Source organism: Leptonotus elevatus, chromosome 21 (assembly GCF_054856555.1).
Source record: "Leptonotus elevatus isolate MCC_2025b chromosome 21, RoL_Lele_1.0, whole genome shotgun sequence".
Classification (NCBI taxonomy): Eukaryota; Metazoa; Chordata; class Actinopteri; order Syngnathiformes; family Syngnathidae; genus Leptonotus; species Leptonotus elevatus.
The window spans coordinates 13,952,983-13,970,440 of record NC_141259.1 but is presented as its reverse complement, the minus strand read 5'-3'; the positions used below and the strand labels follow the sequence as shown (position 1 = coordinate 13,970,440).

Below are 17,458 nucleotides of genomic sequence, written 5' to 3'. Positions count from 1 at the left end.
TTCCGACCCGCCCTGCCTCCGCCACAGCACCCTGAGATCTGCCCTCGGCCAGATTGAAACGAGGAAGAGTGGGTCAGTGTTGGCATCTGTCTGCATGTCACGAACGCACGCAGGGATGCTCCTCAACAAGGCCTACTGTTCCGTTGCGGCACAGATTAACCTACTTTTAAGTGGAAACCTGTAGAATTTTTTTTTTTTTTCAATTGTAGAAAAATATATATCAGGATGTTTTTTTTCTTATTAATGTGTTAATTACTTTTGAATGTACATGGTACAGTGGACCCCCGCCATTCATGGGGGACAGGGACCGAATCCATGGTTGCCGAACCAAATATATTAAATATATTAAACGGGAAGTGACACAATGTGTTGCGAGGGCAAAAATGGCACATTTATACTTTTTTGTGTGCAAATACTACACGCACACTCCCATTTTATGTCACCGATGTGCCGGCATCCTTCTTCTTTTGTTTTTTTTTTGCCGTCCACACACATGGAATTCGCCGATGGCTTTGGCCCTCCTAACTTTGTGTCACCACAGGCATGTAGATCAAAAGGGGAGTGTCATATAATATTAGCGTTTTGCTAGCAAACGTAAAAAAATAAAAACGGAACATGTTAGCCAGACCTAGAGGAGCATCGTCGCTAGCTAGCTATAGCTACATAGGCAGCTGGTAGATAAGTAGAAGCTAATAGTATTTTTGTTGTAAGTGGAAAAAGAGTGTAAGCTATGCGCATCATAGCTAGCTAGTGGAAAAATAAGTGAACATGCTAGCATGATCATCATAAATAAAACACTTTTTTTTTTTTATGTTTTTTGTGGCAATCACTTCTGCGTGGTTGCCGTGTACAAGTTGGTAGTCTAGCGGAGAACAGTGCCTGCATTGTTGGGATGGACGGGACACGGCCACGCGTGACAACACATGACCATCAGCCGTGCCGAAGGCTTTTACCGCGAGATGACGTCAACATCGCTTTGGCCGTGTTTATAATATCACGTGGCCACAACGCAGAATTTACACACTTCCCTTAGTTAAATGAAAGCCTTTCCTTCTCCTTCAAATGGACGCCAAAGTATAATTACTGCGCATAATTGAATTATGTGAACAGTATTCGGAAAAAAAGGCTATGGATGCTGCAGTTTACTATAAAGAAGACAAACTACTGATATTGCTCTTCACTGAAAAAAAAAAAAAAAAGACAAACCATGACGTTGCATTGTCCTACAAAGAAGAAAATGGGCTATTGATGCTGCACTTTCCTGTAAAGAAGACAAACTATTGATGCTGAACTTTATAGATAACTTTCATTTTCTAGTGATGACCTTGCTTGGTCAAAGAAAACCTTTTTTTTTTTTTGTTTAACTTTAACCATCAGGCAGTGATTCCTTTTGGCTGGGAACAAAACTCCTCATTCAGTGTTGCATCCTTTTCAGATGCAGCTCCTATTGAAAAGGCTGTTATGTAAAAAAAAGGAAAAGGAAAATAAGAGTCTAAAAGGGTCAAGCCCAGTCATGCTTGAATGGAAAGAATGGGAAGACTGCGAAAAGTCAACATTATTCCCGGTGTGGCCCACGTCACGCCGTATCAAATGAGGGCTTCCCTTGTCGCCTGTGACTAAAAGTAGTGCCGTTATATCAACGCCCACCCTGTTAATGAATGGGAAAACACATTGGCCACCATTTTGCGTTGGCTCCTTCCTGTCAGCACAGCATCAGCTGCGACGCTTTCCTTTGTACGCGGGGATAAAAAAAAGAAAGAAGCAAAAGTGGGTCAAGACTCGCCTGTGGAGCGTTCCGACACTATACTCTGGGAAAAAAAGCAAACATGAACACATTTGCGCTCGTCTTGTCTTGTCTTTCAATGTACTTGACGCTACCACGATTAGCTCGCCGTTTCAACGTCAAGGCCTGTCTATATGGAGCTGTCAACTATTTGAAAGCCCACACGACAAATCCACAAGGTTTTCTTTCTATCATTAAAGGCGCCATTTTGACACCCTATGGCTACTGTGACAAGATTTCCCCAAAAAAGAACCTGACAGTCTGTCAAAATTTGAAGTCGCGTTAAAAACGGCCACTTTAACTTGCAGACCGAGATACTTAGACAGTTCCCTAAAATGTCCACTAAAAAAACATAGAGTAAGGAATGAGTGACTGCGTTTGCAATCACTCACTCATTCCTTACACCCTAACCACTAGAGATACAACAGTCAAATCAACCAATACTAAACTAAAAATTTTAAATAAACGCTAACAACAGTATTATAGCCTACCCTCTGTTGCGGAGAATCAGTTCATTGAGCATCAGTGGAAAAAAATAAACCTCTGGTGGGCATTCTGTCACACGCTAATGTTAGCATTTTACTAATGGAAAGAGACGAACGTGTTAGCCACGCCTCTGCGTGGATCATAATTGGCTAGCAATGATGCTCATTACGGTCGAGCTAATGTAAACATGCTAGCCACTAGCCAGGCCTTAATGAGCTTCTACCTACCGCTAGCAAGGCTCCCATACTTCGCCGGCAGGTGAAGAAAAATAAGTGAGCGTGTTAGCTTGACATTAATGAGAATTGTAGCTAGCAGAGGTACCACAATTAATCGATTAATCAATAATTAATCCATCAGCAAAACAATCAGCAACTATTTTGATAATCGATTCGTTTAGAGACCTTAACTTACTCCAAATCCAATTTCAGCTTCTCTACAGTAAAGATTCTCGGATTTCTGTCGTCCTTCATGAAAGCAAACTGATTATATTTTGTGTTCAATCCAAATATAATAATAAGACATTGGCAAACTACGGTCCTCAAGGGCCGCAATCCTGCATGTTTTAGAACTTTCCCTCCTCCAACACACCTGATTAAAGGGAAGAGCTCTTCAGCAAGCTCTGCAGAAACCTGATAATGATCCTGATCATTTGATTCAGGTGCGTTGGAGGAGGGAAAACTCTAAAGCATGCAGGATTGCGACTCTCGAGGACATGAGTTTGAGACCAATCCTTCATCCTAAAACAATGCCAAAAAAAACAACAATAAATGGTTAATAAAGTCATTAAAAAAAAACATGATTTCGCAATCAACTTTAATGCAAAAATACATTTGTAGCCGATTTCGGTAATTGATGACAGCCCTACCTGTTCCCCTTAATTGCTTTGAAGCTAGCTCAGCGAGTGTGCGTCAGACAGCCGAGCACACAGGTAGCGAGATGGACGCTAATATTAGCATAACAATAGCACACCCTGATCCGTCAGCAGGCTGCGGTGACTTTGCGGCGACCAATCAATAATGAATAGGAAAGAAAACAACGATGACTCAGCCTGTGGTTAGCTTTCTGCCTCGGGTTTCACTCCTAAAATATTCACACTGCACCTTAGCATCAGTTACTTTGTCAACAAGGCGAGGCCCAAAAAAAAAAAAAAAAAAGTGACTGTCATAGAGTTGAATTGTCTTCCCTGTCATGTGATCCCCGCAACCAAGATGGAAAAAAAAAATTCCACCGCACTACTGGAGCACATGGCCGCCGCCGCTCCCCTCCCTACAGATGTTTTTCGTTTGCGCCGGGAAAGAGATTCACCGCGCCAGCTTTTTCCTCCTTACAACCGGCTTCGGGCAGGCGGACTGACACTTACTTCAAAAGAACCGGCAATAACTTAAAGTGCTCGCACTAGCCGCTAGCTCTTCAGTCAGAAGATGGGCCTCAAAAGTTGCCCAAAAAGCCAGCGGGTCAAAACGTCGGATGCAAAATGTAAATCCGTCACTCTCAACAATCGACAAGGGCAAAGTGCCACTTGTGCTTCGTCATCACTTCTGCAGCTGAAATTTTTTTTCAACCAAAACCAACATGGCGCCACCGTTACTTCGATGAATTATGACATTCTTATTCCACAAACGCAATATTAATCAGAGTTCCGTCGTGTTAGGATGAGTACGAGCACAGAGAGCACAACGTATTCTCGCATGAAACATTTTTGGGTGTCGTTTCTCTTTAAAAACATTGACTGCAGAGTTAGTGAAAGGTTTTTACGAGGGTTTCAGTTTGATGAATTCACTGGACATGAAAAATTTATCTTGAAATGTCATTTATTCTGGCCTAAACTGAAAATATTCCACGTAGGGACTGCGGCAAACGCCTTTGAGGCAGCAGGCGCTCGGGTCGGAAACGAGCTGCGTGTTTTACATTTGGAAATGAGGTCACGTTCAGGCATCCAAGCGAAGGTGTGTGTCTGCGTGTGTGTGTGTGAGATTCCCAAGTTTGATGCTCCATTTAATCGGGATACCACGACGGGGGTCCTGAGGTGGGAAACACACAAGGAGGGTATGTGGTGGGGAGGGGGGGCCGGATCTGCCTGACCTCATTACATGGCCAGGATGTGATGGAAGATGACACAGCATCAACAACATCACAAACATAGCGTGCTGCTGTTGTTGTTTAAAGTCGGGCTAGCACATTTTGCTTTTTCTTTAGCACGTAGGCGCAACATCAACAATTTGATGTAGGCGCTAGCTAGCCAGCTAGTTGCCGAGAAATGCGATATTCAAAGTCGCACAAAAATCGCACAAGACTAATTTCGCAACCCCTCTGCTCATCCGGCATCAAAGTTTTGCTATTTCTTTGACTTTTTTTTTTTTTAGGCACAACAATTAATGAATTAGTCGACAATGACTAGAATTAGCAACGTGACAAGATTTGTCAAAAAATGCTACATATGGTTGGAATGGCCACTTCAACGTGAAACTTGATTACTTGTCAACATATCTCCTGGACCGTTTTGATTTTGTCTGCTACGCAGGTAAAAAAAAAAAAAAAACGCAGGCGAAAATTCTGATGGGTTCTTTAAAGCCGTGCCCCACTGAGCGGTGAAGGTTTGCCAGTTTGCTAGGTAGCAAATATTGATTTTTTCCTCAGGGTTTGTTCAAGGTCGCAAACGGTCGCCAGATGTTCGCCAACGGGTTTTCGTCTCACAAGGAAGTTTGCGCATGTTCAAAATGCCTTGGCGATAATGAAAAACTGTTTGCGCTCATTAAAACTTTTGACAAACGTTTGGTGAACTTCTTTGCGACCGTTTGTGACAGAGGATGACCCCGGAACGGACTACGCTGAGCGCTCGGGCCTGCCCTGGCAGCGATGTGCACTGAGGCTGCAAGCTTACGTAACCGACACATCCTCCATCACAGTTGCCCAAGCCCTCTCTTTTTAGAGTGCTCGCTCTGATGTGACAACAAGAAAAGCAGCAGGACGACAAACAAATTCACCTTCAGAGAGAAAGCCAAAGACCTCGGGGCGTTCGTGTTGTCAACAAGAAGAAAGGGCCCATTTCTGCTTCAATGCGATGAAGAAAATGCATTTAAATAGCCTACAGGTGCCTTTATAAAAGTGTAAAAGCTTCTTTCTTTCTTTCTTTTTCTTTTTTTTTGCAGCATGCATTCATGCATGCATCTTGTGTTGCCGGTGGTGGTGTCCTCACCTCCTCCAGAACGTTGACGGTGTTCCTGCAGCTCTGCAACCGGGTGGTGAAGCTGGACGTGGTGGGCGAATTGTAATCCTCGGTCGTCTCCGAGAGGAACTCGGATACTGAGATCTGATCCGGCATCCTCGACGGCGGATAATGGCCAGCTGGGTGGCTAGATGGGGAGGGGGCAAGGGCGGGGGGTTGGGGGGGGGGACAGGGAGGTGTCGAGGAGAGAGCACTTCAGGGGGAGCACAGCATGTAAACGCGGGTTGAGCGGGAGGGGGAGGCAGGGCGAGTCCGAGCGAGGGAGGGGAGAAAAGCGGATTTTTCTTGTCGCTACGGAGATGATTAAGTCCCGTTTTTCCCTCTCGGATGACTTCACTGCTCCCCGGGGGGGGGGCGAGGGGGAGGAATTAGCTGGATTTTGAGAGGAAATGGGGAGCGTGCAAACGTCTAAATCGCTCGTCTAAGTCGACCTCGGAGGAAGGATAGCGGATGGCCACATTTTGCTCCACAGATGTTCCAAAACGAACCCAGCTTACAAAATCGCCACGCAACCGTCCGCCGTTCGCGCTAAACCGCCTTCCTATCGTAGTCCATGGTGCGCTGATGTCATCTCCCAACTGCAGCGGGCTTCGGTGCTGTCTTCTACGGGCGATTTTTGGAAGGTATGAGAAAGGTTTTCGTGCCGCAGACTCATCCGCCGCCGCCACTCTCGCTCGCTCTCCAAGCTGCTCTGAGAAAGAGGAGCAAGGAGGAGGCGGGAGCGACAGCTAAGCTAGCGGACGTCCGACATGGCAACTTCCTGTTACAGGGTTTCAAAATAAAAAAAACCGTGACAAAGCACACGTATATGCAAACAACAGAGCGGACTAGAACTGTCGTTTGTGTCGTTCAGTAATACCGATCTGTCATGTTTAGCCCCATTTAATGACAAATAAACAAGGTTGGGTGTCTCTAAACCGCGCCAATCGTCTACTTTATTTTTGTTGTATTTTATTTTGTGGGCACATCACCATACATGTCTATGATAGTGTGCTTATTAAGGGTACCTTGACCCACATTCCCTGTTTCCACCAGTTGACTGAGCTGACACTGCGCATGCGTCATGTGACTGCAGCGAACGCTGCTGCTGCTGTTCAACGTTTGCCAGGCCTTTTAACAACGCAAACGTGTTTTGTTTACGGTACGGTTACTTTTAAAAACGTCGAGAAATATATTTACGGGGTTTTTTTTCAATTAATACTGTAAACTTGGTTATAATGAAAAAAAAAATCCATAAGCGTCATATCTTATCTTTTACCTTCTCAAGGATTTAGACACTAAAAACATGCTTTTAGCGGGCATTTAAATAACTGTCCTCGCCCATCATGTTTGCATGCATTGCAAATGTGGCGACATATTTGTTTTTTGTCCCACTCTCTCATTTGACTTTCAAAAGCACACCAAGCGCCATCTTGTGGCTTGTGGAATGCGTTACGAACCCTCATTAAATTGAATGGACCGTTATTGATTCAGTACTGCTCCTACATATGAACAGCTTTCTCCCAATCTGTAACACAATAACAACAACAATGTAAAGACATCTTAATCCTTAGCAATTCATGGAGTGCTATGAAACGAGGAATTAAAGTAACATTCATTCAAACATTGTTGCCTAAAGCTGTTTTATGCCTCATTTTGAGCTTGGCTAAACTTTCTGAAAATCTAATTTCATGTGTGGAAATACAAACAATAAAATTTGTATTTCGTTTTTAAAATCGATTTCAAATGAGTGATGTATTGTTTTTTTTATGAACGCTCACCGCCGATTGCGCAAAATTATGTGTTTTGACTTACTCTTCTTGCCGTAGTGAGCGATCAAATATGGCCGACCTTCTGCGCATGCGCGCTGAGCGGCGAAGCTGACGTTAGTAAAGAGTAAAGTGCGTCGAAACCAGAGAGAAATATTCGTCTCTTCTGGGTCGACTCCGTCGAGACATTTATCAGACGGATTAGAGAACCAAACCAAACAAAATACTTACTCTTGGTTTCCAGGTGGATGTTAGTCACTCGCCGTAAACGGACATACAGTATATGAGCAACTTTTGGCGAGGGAGAGCCAATAAACAGCGTGCTGAATGGCAGAAGGCTCCTCAGGTATAGTAGATAATTTTATGTTTGGTCTCATTGTATCCAGTCGTCCACTTAACAAAACTTTCTCTCTGTAAATGACTAATTGGACTTTTTGTCAGCATGTATTTAGCTCGTTGAAGTTAGTCTGCTCTTTCACACGAGCTGCTTTGACGTTTTTATTGGACCGAGGTTTGAATAAGTGGTATAACAATAATGTTTGACTGTTCAAAGCGCAGAGATGAATGGGCATGGCGCTACGATGATACTTTTAAGTAGTTGAGCAGCTTTAGTAGTTGAATAAATACTACGTGTTTAAAGGTGCATCAATTTAAAATGTAATATTAAAGCTTTTTCTACATCATGCATGCTCCACCAATGCCCAGATGAGTACGAAGAGCCCTGACTGTTTTACTCTGACTGCACCTATCAGCTTTTAGTTTCCCTTTATAGCAGAGTGTGCGGACCCACGCACTCCACAGTTTCTTTGGGAAGAGGAGGGGTGGAGTTTTTCTTACCTGATATTTAAAGTCATGTCTTCGTTTGTCAACTGTGGCTGTCGCGTTAAGATCGTGCACGTACACGCACGCAGATTAATCGGTAATCTGTATGTTTTTCTGCCAAAAATCGGTATCTGCCTCAAAAAATGTGCATCATTCGTGCCCTGGTCAGTATTTGACATTGTCGCCGTTATGCTTGTAGACCCACCGGACCTCAATCCAGAGGGCGCATCGCATCATGAAAAGCCAAACAACTACAAGTCCGGACGTGGTCATTCAAGATTCAGTGGCGAGCGACGCTCGAGCGCTCCCTCGCAGCAATATGGCCGCCCTCATCACAGCTTCCAACACGTGGCCTCTCAGGATGCTCATCGCCAACAGGGCCAGGCGGGCGGCAGGAGGCGAGGGAGAGGTCAACGAGATGGATTCCCGGGCGGCAATGAGAATTTTCACGCCTCGCGCTGGCAAAGAGATTTCGCTGGCGACCAGTCAGACTACAGGCCTGATCGGACCAGCTGGCGGAGAGGCGATGGCGGCATCAAGAATTCGGAACAGAGCAACTTGAGGCATGAGAATCCCAGGCGAGGAGGCGACCCTCATTTAAGGGAGAAGAACACTGGCGTTGGGCGTCGGACGCCGGATGACCAGGCAGCGGAAGAACGAGAAAGGAGCCAGCAGGCCACAGCGACGGGTCCGAACCACCGTGGAGATCATCTGAAGAAACAGACCGAACAAAAACGGCGACAAGGGCCCATCAAACCTCCCAAAGTGCCAGCGCGGGACGAGAGGGACTCGGATAGAGCAGTCGGTCGCCACGGCAACCGTGGCAGACGACACCCAGGCGACAGTCACAGAGGCCAAAGGGGAGCGTGCAACCGCAACATGCCAGAAAGCAACGAAACGCAGACAGGTTGGATACCCAACCTGCCTTGTTTCCTCAAAATTGCTTCATCAATTTGTTTGTTTTTTATCTCTCCACCAAATATTTTTGTTTTAAAAATGAATTATCAAATAAATACGAAAGATAATAAAATTAATTTAAAATATCAAATAAAAGAAATGTTCATAAATAAAATGGGGGGGGGAATGGTAAACAAATACTGAATTTCATTTATTTAATAGTCGGGTAATTCATTATAATTCCTTTATTTATAAATAATAAAGAAAAGAAAATAAGTGAGAATTATATTAATAAAATAAACTTCATAAAATTAATTTTAGGACATGATTCCTTTTAAATTAATTTGTAATTAGTGAAGTGAAAAATGAGCCTAATTATTTTAACATATTAAAACAGCACATATCATGCAAAAATATTTGTGAAATAAACTGTTTATAGATAAGGTAATTTACTTTATTAAATTGGCTAGTTAATTGTAATTAAATTAATTATTATTACTATTTTTCTTTCAGGGTGTCTGATCGAGCAGCTGTCGGAGGAGAAGTACGAGTGCATGGTGTGCTGCGACGTCATTCGTCTGATGGCGCCCGTGTGGAGCTGCCGCAGCTGCTTCCACGTCTTCCACCTCAACTGCATCAAGAAATGGGCACGCTCACCCGCCTCCCAGGCAGACGGTACGAGTTTGTCCAGGTCATCTGGCAGAAAGATTACACTTTGGTTGTTTGGATTAAGATGAGATTTTTTTCTGTAATTCGTTAGAAATATTTTTTAAGAGCTTTTCTGGAAGAAATATTTTTTTTGTCATTTATGTTAAGAGAGTCAAATTAATGGTTTTTTTTCAATTATTATATTTTTGTTGTTTATTTTTTACGATGGATTAGAAGTCTAATCTTCTTCGTTTGTGACTGCATGACTGTATTGTATAATACTGCCTCCTGGTGGCCAAGGTGGGTACACCAGGAGCGGCATGCTGAATTGGATTGGATATATGCTTATGTGACACTGAGCCACGTCTTTATTCTTTTTCCACTCAAGTGCCATTAGCATGCTTTTGTGGATTTTTTTTATTATTTTTTATTCACCACAGTAGCAAGAGAAGCGCCAGCGCTGTTCAAACGTGCTGCTGATTTTTGTGTTTCATCTCCTTTGTTCTGCTGTCGCTTCTGTTCTTTTCCAGATTCATCTGACGGTTGGCGTTGTCCCGCCTGTCAGAATGTTGCACTCAAGCACCCGGCCTCCTACACCTGCTTTTGCGGTGAGTCTCTCTCTCTCTCTCTCTCTCATTAAAAGTGGCCAAAATTTGACACGAAATAAGATGGCACGACTGCCCTCTGCCAACAGGCAAAGTGACCAATCCCGAGTGGCAGCGCAGCGAGATCCCCCACAGCTGCGGCGACATGTGTGGGAGGAAAAGAAGCGGTGTGGACTGCAACCACCCTTGCAACATGTGAGCTAACACCTGACAGACGATACAAACTCGCTTTGTAGGCAAGTCACGGCCACAAAAGACAAAACGTAGTGAAGAACTTGTTGTTGCTCCCCTTCGGTGTCTCCAGATTATGTCACCCAGGACCTTGTCCTCAGTGTCCCGCCTTTGTGACCAAATCCTGCGTCTGTGGAAGAACAAGGTATCACGCCCATCCAGTTGTCCCCATGCGTCCTGTGCTCTTCCGCTGTTCTTTCCTTCTGCAAGCGGATTTTGTTGCCTCTTTCCAGTCATCCAATGCGCTGCAGCCAGCCGTCGCTCCGCCACTGCGAGCAGGTGTGCGGCGCCGTGCTCAACTGCGGCCAACACACGTGCGCTCAGGTGTGCCACGGTGGACCGTGTCAGCCCTGCCAGCTGCAAGTCCAGCAAGGTGCGGATCACACGGCCCGTATCGAAATTCATTTGCCATTTGTTTTGTTGTTGTTGTTGTTGTTGTTTTTTTCCCCCTCATAAGAATTTCATAGATTTTAAAGCGGAATATAAGTTTCTTTGCAATAAAATGTTCAACACTGCTAATAGGGTCTGACATGAACCATTTTTGGGTGGTTGGCTAACATCTCCAATGTGACTTTTGTGACCCCACGCTAGCCTGCTACTGTGGCGTTTCCACTCGCGAGGTCTCTTGCGGCACGGATGAAGACGGATTGGACGGTTCGGGGAATTTTTCTTGCCAACAAGCTTGTGGAAAGTAAGTTTTTTTTTTTTTAATTATCACTTGATTGGGGAAAGTGTATAGATAATTCCAATTGTATTTGACATTGTTTTACAACATCAACAAAACAAAAAATAAAAAGGCGGCTTACTTAATGTTCAATTGGAGTAGGTAAATTACTTTTTTGGTCAAACTCAGCTTTCTGAGTTCTCCAGCAGTAGCCTAAGTCAGTTTCTACATTTGATCTAAACCACAAACTATCCCAAACCACTCCTCCAGTTTAGAATAGATTTTTTATTGTCATTGTAATATGAAGGAGGCAATGGATTCAACCACTTTCTGCTATTCGTCTTTTTACTAGCCGCTGTGGAAAGGCTAAGTTTGATCATCTTTTTTTCTTCTTTTCTTTTTTTTTTTTTTACACTGCCCCACATTCTTCTTCCAGGATGTTAAACTGTGAAGCCCATCAGTGCCAGCAGCCGTGCCATCGCGGCCCCTGCCCGCCGTGCCCTCGTTCGCCGAGCACAGTAAAGACTTGCCCCTGCGGCCAGACGCCATTGGCCAAGCTCCTGGAGCTGGGCTACTCGGAGCGAAAAAGCTGCTCCGACCCCATCCCCTCCTGCGGGAAGACTTGCGGCATGCCCCTGCCCTGCGGCTCCAACGGTATGACGCAGGTTGTTTATGCCTACTATAATGCGGTTGCTCGAGTTTGTTTTTTCAGCAAGGCAACCATTATCATATTGGGCAACAGAGGGCGCTGTTACTGCCAATGCACTCGTACAGATTTCAAAGCCATTTTCAATTGGCTGATTTTGTTTTTGGGTTTTTTTCTGTTTTGGTGCGGTGTTGGGCCTTTTTCTTTCTTTTTTTTTTTTTTTTTTGTTGCTAGGAACGCTAGGGCGTTTTGTGTTTTTAACTTTGGGCATGATAGTATTTTTTGAGGTTGCACACAAGTAATATGGAAGACGCTGAGGTCGGCAAAAGTGAGCCGGTTCGCCCACACGTATGTTTCAGATACGATCCACCAATGTGACAAGCTGTGCCACGAGGGAGCATGTGGGCCTTGTTCCCTGACTTCTACCATCAGATGCAGATGTGCTTCCAAGACAAAGGTGACCAAAATAAAAAAAAGCACAGCGACGCCGTCATGTTTTTATTTTCTCCAACTGCCATTGTGTCCCATTTCAGGAGGTGCCGTGTGTCACAATCAAAAGGGAAGGTGAGCTTATTGCTCCCAGACAAAAATGCTTTTCAACTGTCACATTCGTCACGCTGTTATTTCATTCCTTTTGTCTGTTGCATTGCAGAGGAGTTGGTGTTTACCTGCGAAAAGCGCTGCAACAAGAAGCGCTCCTGCGGCCGACACAAGTGTGGCGAGCTGTGCTGCGTGGTGAGTTGTAAAGTCAGCTTTTTGCAAAATAAACACGTCAAAGCAGAACAGTGACTTTGATGCTAATACCTAAACTTGTCTGATGTCCAACCTATGACCATTTTCTCCGTCATAATCGCACGTGGGCTTTTCTCAAATCTAAAGTGCTGCCATCTACTGGCGTGTGTGCGTTGGTAAGGTTTTTTACACGCTTGAAATTCAATATGTGTAATATGTGTCTTTTCAGCGTTTTTTTTAAAACGTTTTATCTTCCCTTTCTGGACATGACTTTTCTTTGCACCACTCACTGTTTGGTTTGACCTACCGCAACAATTGTGTACCAAAATAACTGCTTGGCACTGAACTTTTGAACTGTTGAGTTTTTGGGATCGATTTGTGAGTTTTTGTGTTTCGTGCAGCGAGTGGATCACAAATGCCTGCTGATCTGCGGCTACAAACTCATCTGTGGCCTGCATCGCTGCCAGGATCCTTGTCACCGTGGCAACTGTGAACCCTGCTGGCAGTCTAGTGAGTCACATACAGCTATATTTAATCATGTTTACCTTATTTTTCTCTTTTTTTTTTAAGGGTCATTTGGTTGTATTTGGTCTGAATGTAATGAGCCATGACCTTGGACTTTGTTTTTTGTTCTTTTTTTCTCTCTTCTCTTTCCTTCATTTTTATTTTGCGTTTTTGCAGGTTTTGACGAGCTGACGTGCCACTGCGGGGCGTCCGTGTTATACCCACCCATCCCGTGCGGCACAAGCCCGCCGGAGTGCAAGAACCTGTGTACTCGGAGACACGAGTGTGACCATCCAGGTAAGGTGTGTTGCATGCTGCATGTCAAGGGACAGACCAAAAGCGCAAACGTGCGCTTACTGCTCGTGCCGTAGCGGTCTGTCGCAGTACCAGGACTAACCTGCGAGCGGCGCCACAGGGCATCCAGATTTCTGGGAAATAGAAGAAGCTATGAGCTACATTTTGCTTGAAAACAATTTTCCAGCTTCAATGTTGATGTTTAACATACGATTGTCGGCCCAGGTTGTTTTTCGAACAGCTCGGGGAGGGGGGAAAAAATCACTCACACGCCACACTACAAGATAACATCACCCGGCAATTGGGCCTTTGCTGCCGTTGATCGCAAGGATGTGAAAGTGCTCAATTTGGCCCGATTATCCACATGCCTGTACCACACTCGGAACGTTTGACAAGTCATTTAACAGCAACTCTGCTGTTTCAGTGTTCCACAACTGCCACAGCGAAGAGAAGTGTCCCCCTTGCACCTACCTGACCGACAAATGGTGCATGGGAAAGCACGAGGTGACGCCCCATTTTTGAAGAGTCACACTGTAAGCCCCCCCCCTTTTTTTTTTAACGTATTTTATTTTATAGCAACGCAGCAACATCCCTTGCCACCTGCAAGACATCTCCTGCGGGCTGCCGTGCGGCAAAACGCTGCCGTGCCAGATGCACCACTGCAGGCGAATCTGCCACCGCGGCGACTGCTTGGCAGCGGCGGACGGCTGCCGCCAGCCGTGCGCACTTCCCCGCCCTGACTGCGGCCACGCCTGCGCCGCCCCCTGCCACACGGGCACCGCCTGCCCGCAAACCACCTGCGCCGCCAAGGTACAAAATTACAAAATGTCAACACAATGAAGGCGCTGTGCTAATCCTGCGTAATACGCGTAGGTGGCGCTGCGGTGCGATTGCGGGCGAAGGAAGGAAACGGTGTCGTGCACCGAGGCTGCCAGTTCCTATCAGAGGTCGGTTGGGTTCTAGAAATTGTATTAAATGTGTCACTTTTGTCCCGCTTCCTAACAGATTCTCTTTACAAAATACAACTACATAAACAAAAATACAATGCCGTATTGACTGGATGTCGCAGGTACGCGGCCATCGCCATGGCCAGCAAGCTGTCCGACATGCAGCCGGGCGACTCCATGGACATCGGGCCGCTGCTCGCCAAGAAGGAGCTCAAACAGAGCAGGTGGCGAATTGCCGGCAATTTGTCGGGAGGCGAGCGTTGCCGTCAACTGCTTGACCCTCGCCCCTTTTGCCCGTCAGGCTGGAATGCGACGAGGAGTGCGCCACTCTGGAGAGGAACAAGCGCCTGGCCGAGGCCTTGCAGATTGACCCCTCCTCGGACCCCTTCCACGTGCGCTCCACCTCCGTGTACAGCAGCAGCCTCAAAGAGGACGCCAGGTGCGTCTCCCGTTTGTGCTGGTTTGGACTGACGTCGCACTCGAAAGTCACTTTGTGCATTTGCTGTCTTTCAGAAAAGACTTGAAGTTTGTCTCAGGCGTAGAAGAGGCCATTAAGAATCTTGTGGATCTCGTTTCGAAGGCGAGTGTGCATTCTTAATCCCTTATGATTAGTGGTCCAACGGATCGCAAAAGTCACAGATCGAGTCACGGATCGGATCGTTTTCGGATCAGCAAACAAAACAAAAAAAGAAGATAAATAGTACTTTGTCTTCATTCGTTTTTTTAAATGCTTTTTCTCATTAAATGAAAAAATAATAATTCAAAATGTCTAATATAGCCGTTTAGGTTTTAGGAACGCAACTTAACGGGCAATATGAAGCAAAAGCATTCTAATTTTTACTTAGCCCATGTGTAAAATAAGGTATTAATGGCTTACAATTGTGTTCCTATAATCTAAACAGCTAAGTTTGAGTTGAATGTTTTTCGTTTTTTAATGGGCAAAAGTGTATTATAAAATAAATGAAGACAAAGTTCTCTTTTTTTTTTTTTAAATAATGAAAAGACCTCAACGTGCAATTGAAGGCACATTCCCTTCCTTTAAACATGGAGAGTGAATTACAAAGTAGCCTTGGTCCAGAATATTGAAAAACAATTCAAGTAATCCAGATACCAGCTGTCAAACTCACCTCAGCCGGCAGCACACTCGTTGGTCATGCTAACAGGTAGCCGCTAGCCACTTACGTCGGAGACTTCTGCCATATGCCAATGAGGGCGTAATTAATTAGCAGTTTCTTAGTGTCCTAAATTAGCGATTGAACATGAGTTCGGGATAGCGTTCGTGTTGATGTTGGTGAAAACTAAAATGTCAATCAATCTACGATAAAGAAATCCTAAACATCGAAAAGGGAAGTCAAGTTAGCCAACTTCAAAGTAAAAGTCTACTAAGGCTATTTGCATTGCCGTCAATGTATTATGTATATAATTGTTTAGGGCAAGCAGCCAAAGAGGAGCCACTGCTTCCAGCCTATGAACAGGGACCGCCGCAGGATCGTCCACGAGCTGGCGGAGGTCTACGCCGTGGAGAGCGTCAGCTACGAGAGCGAGCCCAATCGCAACGTGGTCGTCACGGCGCATAAGTAAGCCTGGGAAATTGGCGACTTGCCGATTACGGTCGTCCGTCGCTATTTTGTGCTTCACCACTTGCGCGTTTATGCACATTTTCCAAATCATTTTTGGATCGTGGATTACTTGCTGTATGGCAGGATTTGGACTCATTTAGCCATTTTTCATAGTAAGAAGTTAATTTTTTGTCTATAATTAATTTGATAACTATTTTTCATGCTCAATTAATACCTTTTAAAAATACATTTTACCACTTGCTGTTGACTGAAAATGACATCACATGTGCTCAGGTAACAACCAATCATAGCTTATTTTGCACACGTCACATGACCAAACCCCCGAAAACAGGTGAGCCGTGATTGGTCTCGCCCAACCCTCTCCTTCATGTGTCCACTTGTTCTCAGGGGGAAGTCACTGTGTCCAAAATGGACGCTCACCTCGTTGATCGAGCGCGAGACGACCACCAGGGCCCCCGTGCCCATCGCTCACATCAAGCAGGCGAGCAGCAGGTCAGCTCTTCTGCTTCTGTCAACGGGCGCCATTTTGTTGCCCTCTTACATATTTTCCCCCCGCCCCTAAATTCTGCTCACAGGGTTTCCGGCGCCACCCCCTGGTCCAAGCTGGTCAAAGAAGAGCCGGTAATCGATTATTTCGACGTCCAGGACTGAACAAATGGAGCAAGAACGCAATCATAAATAGCGTGAACGCTGCCTACGAACTATGGAGGACCAAAACTGCCAAAATTCAAAATAAATAAATGACTGAATAAATAAATAAATAAATGATTAAAAGTGGAAATAAAAACATATATAAAAAAAATATAATTTGAAAATTAAATCCCAAAAAATAAATAAAAACAACTAAAATATATATACAGCAAAAAAAATATTTAATTTTTGATCTATAATTTTTTATATCCGTTTTTATTTTCACCTTTTAGTAATTTATTTATTTATTTAGTCATTTATTTCGTTAGAATTTTGGCAGTTTTGGTCCTCCATAACAAGCTTCCACTAGCATAAATCCTGAATCAAGTCTTGAATTTGGGCACGTAATCGGTTGTATGCGCTCTCTTCAAAGAGAGGCACTTATTATAAAAAGGTGGAATAAAAGTTGTACTCCTGGTTTGGCTTTTTGAGTGTATTTCTGCATGTATAACAGCGAGTGCTATAAATCCCTGAAGCCTTTCGAAGTGGGTGGGCGGATCCAAATGGGCTGCACTGAGGTGTTGGAGACATGAAAGTTTGGTGACTCATACAGCCGGTTATATCATTGTGTCAGCTCAACAACTAATATCCAGTAGAAGCAAGACCAAAAAAAAAAAAAATGGATATGAAATTAACCAACGAGATGTGCTTGAACTGCAGACTTTTAGTTTCAATTTGATGGGGTTTTTTTTACATGGCATACAGACTGAAGTGTGGAAAGCATCAACGATATCAACAGAGGCTGGATTTCATCAGTGGTGACGCTCTGCCAGGCGTGATGGCAACTGTCTTCACTTACTGCTTGTTGCTCTCGTAAACAAACCCTTTCCATTCTTACACCGTTCACCCAATTTGGATGAAAATACCCTCAAACATGATGAATTAGTAGATGAGTTTTAGATGAGAGCCGCAATTCAATTGCTTTATTTTTTTATTTTTCTTGCTTTGACTTGCG

At 44.5% G+C, this 17,458-nt stretch overlaps 2 protein-coding genes across 5 annotated transcripts in view; one reads left to right on the top strand and one right to left on the bottom strand.

Moving 5' to 3' along the window:
- The window catches only part of asap1b (ArfGAP with SH3 domain, ankyrin repeat and PH domain 1b), a 37,820-nt gene extending 31,610 nt beyond the window's left edge, over positions 1-6,210 (bottom strand). For 3 of the 4 annotated variants that reach the window (XM_086065591.1, XM_086065590.1, XM_086065592.1), the window contains exon 1: positions 5,466-6,209. In XM_086065591.1, coding sequence (XP_085921717.1) covers positions 5,466-5,591 — 126 coding nt within the window. In that variant the 5' untranslated portion in view covers positions 5,592-6,209. Of the gene's footprint in view, positions 1-5,465 lie in introns of all 4 variants that reach the window. The other variant, XM_086065589.1, reaches the window with a different exon arrangement.
- Positions 6,211-7,330: 1,120 nt separating this feature from the next.
- Positions 7,331-16,920, top strand: nfx1 (nuclear transcription factor, X-box binding 1). The gene is made up of 23 exons (XM_086066575.1): positions 7,331-7,589; positions 8,265-8,972; positions 9,476-9,637; positions 10,141-10,218; positions 10,305-10,410; positions 10,520-10,591; positions 10,680-10,819; positions 11,038-11,137; positions 11,547-11,764; positions 12,116-12,213; positions 12,290-12,320; positions 12,409-12,491; positions 12,890-12,998; positions 13,170-13,289; positions 13,711-13,790; positions 13,863-14,096; positions 14,160-14,233; positions 14,356-14,457; positions 14,535-14,672; positions 14,747-14,813; positions 15,665-15,810; positions 16,201-16,305; positions 16,389-16,920. Exons 1-23 carry the CDS (start codon positions 7,571-7,573, stop codon positions 16,462-16,464), a joined length of 3,066 nt encoding a protein of 1,021 aa, XP_085922701.1. The 5' UTR covers positions 7,331-7,570; the 3' UTR covers positions 16,465-16,920.
- The last annotated feature ends 538 nt before the right edge of the window (positions 16,921-17,458 follow it).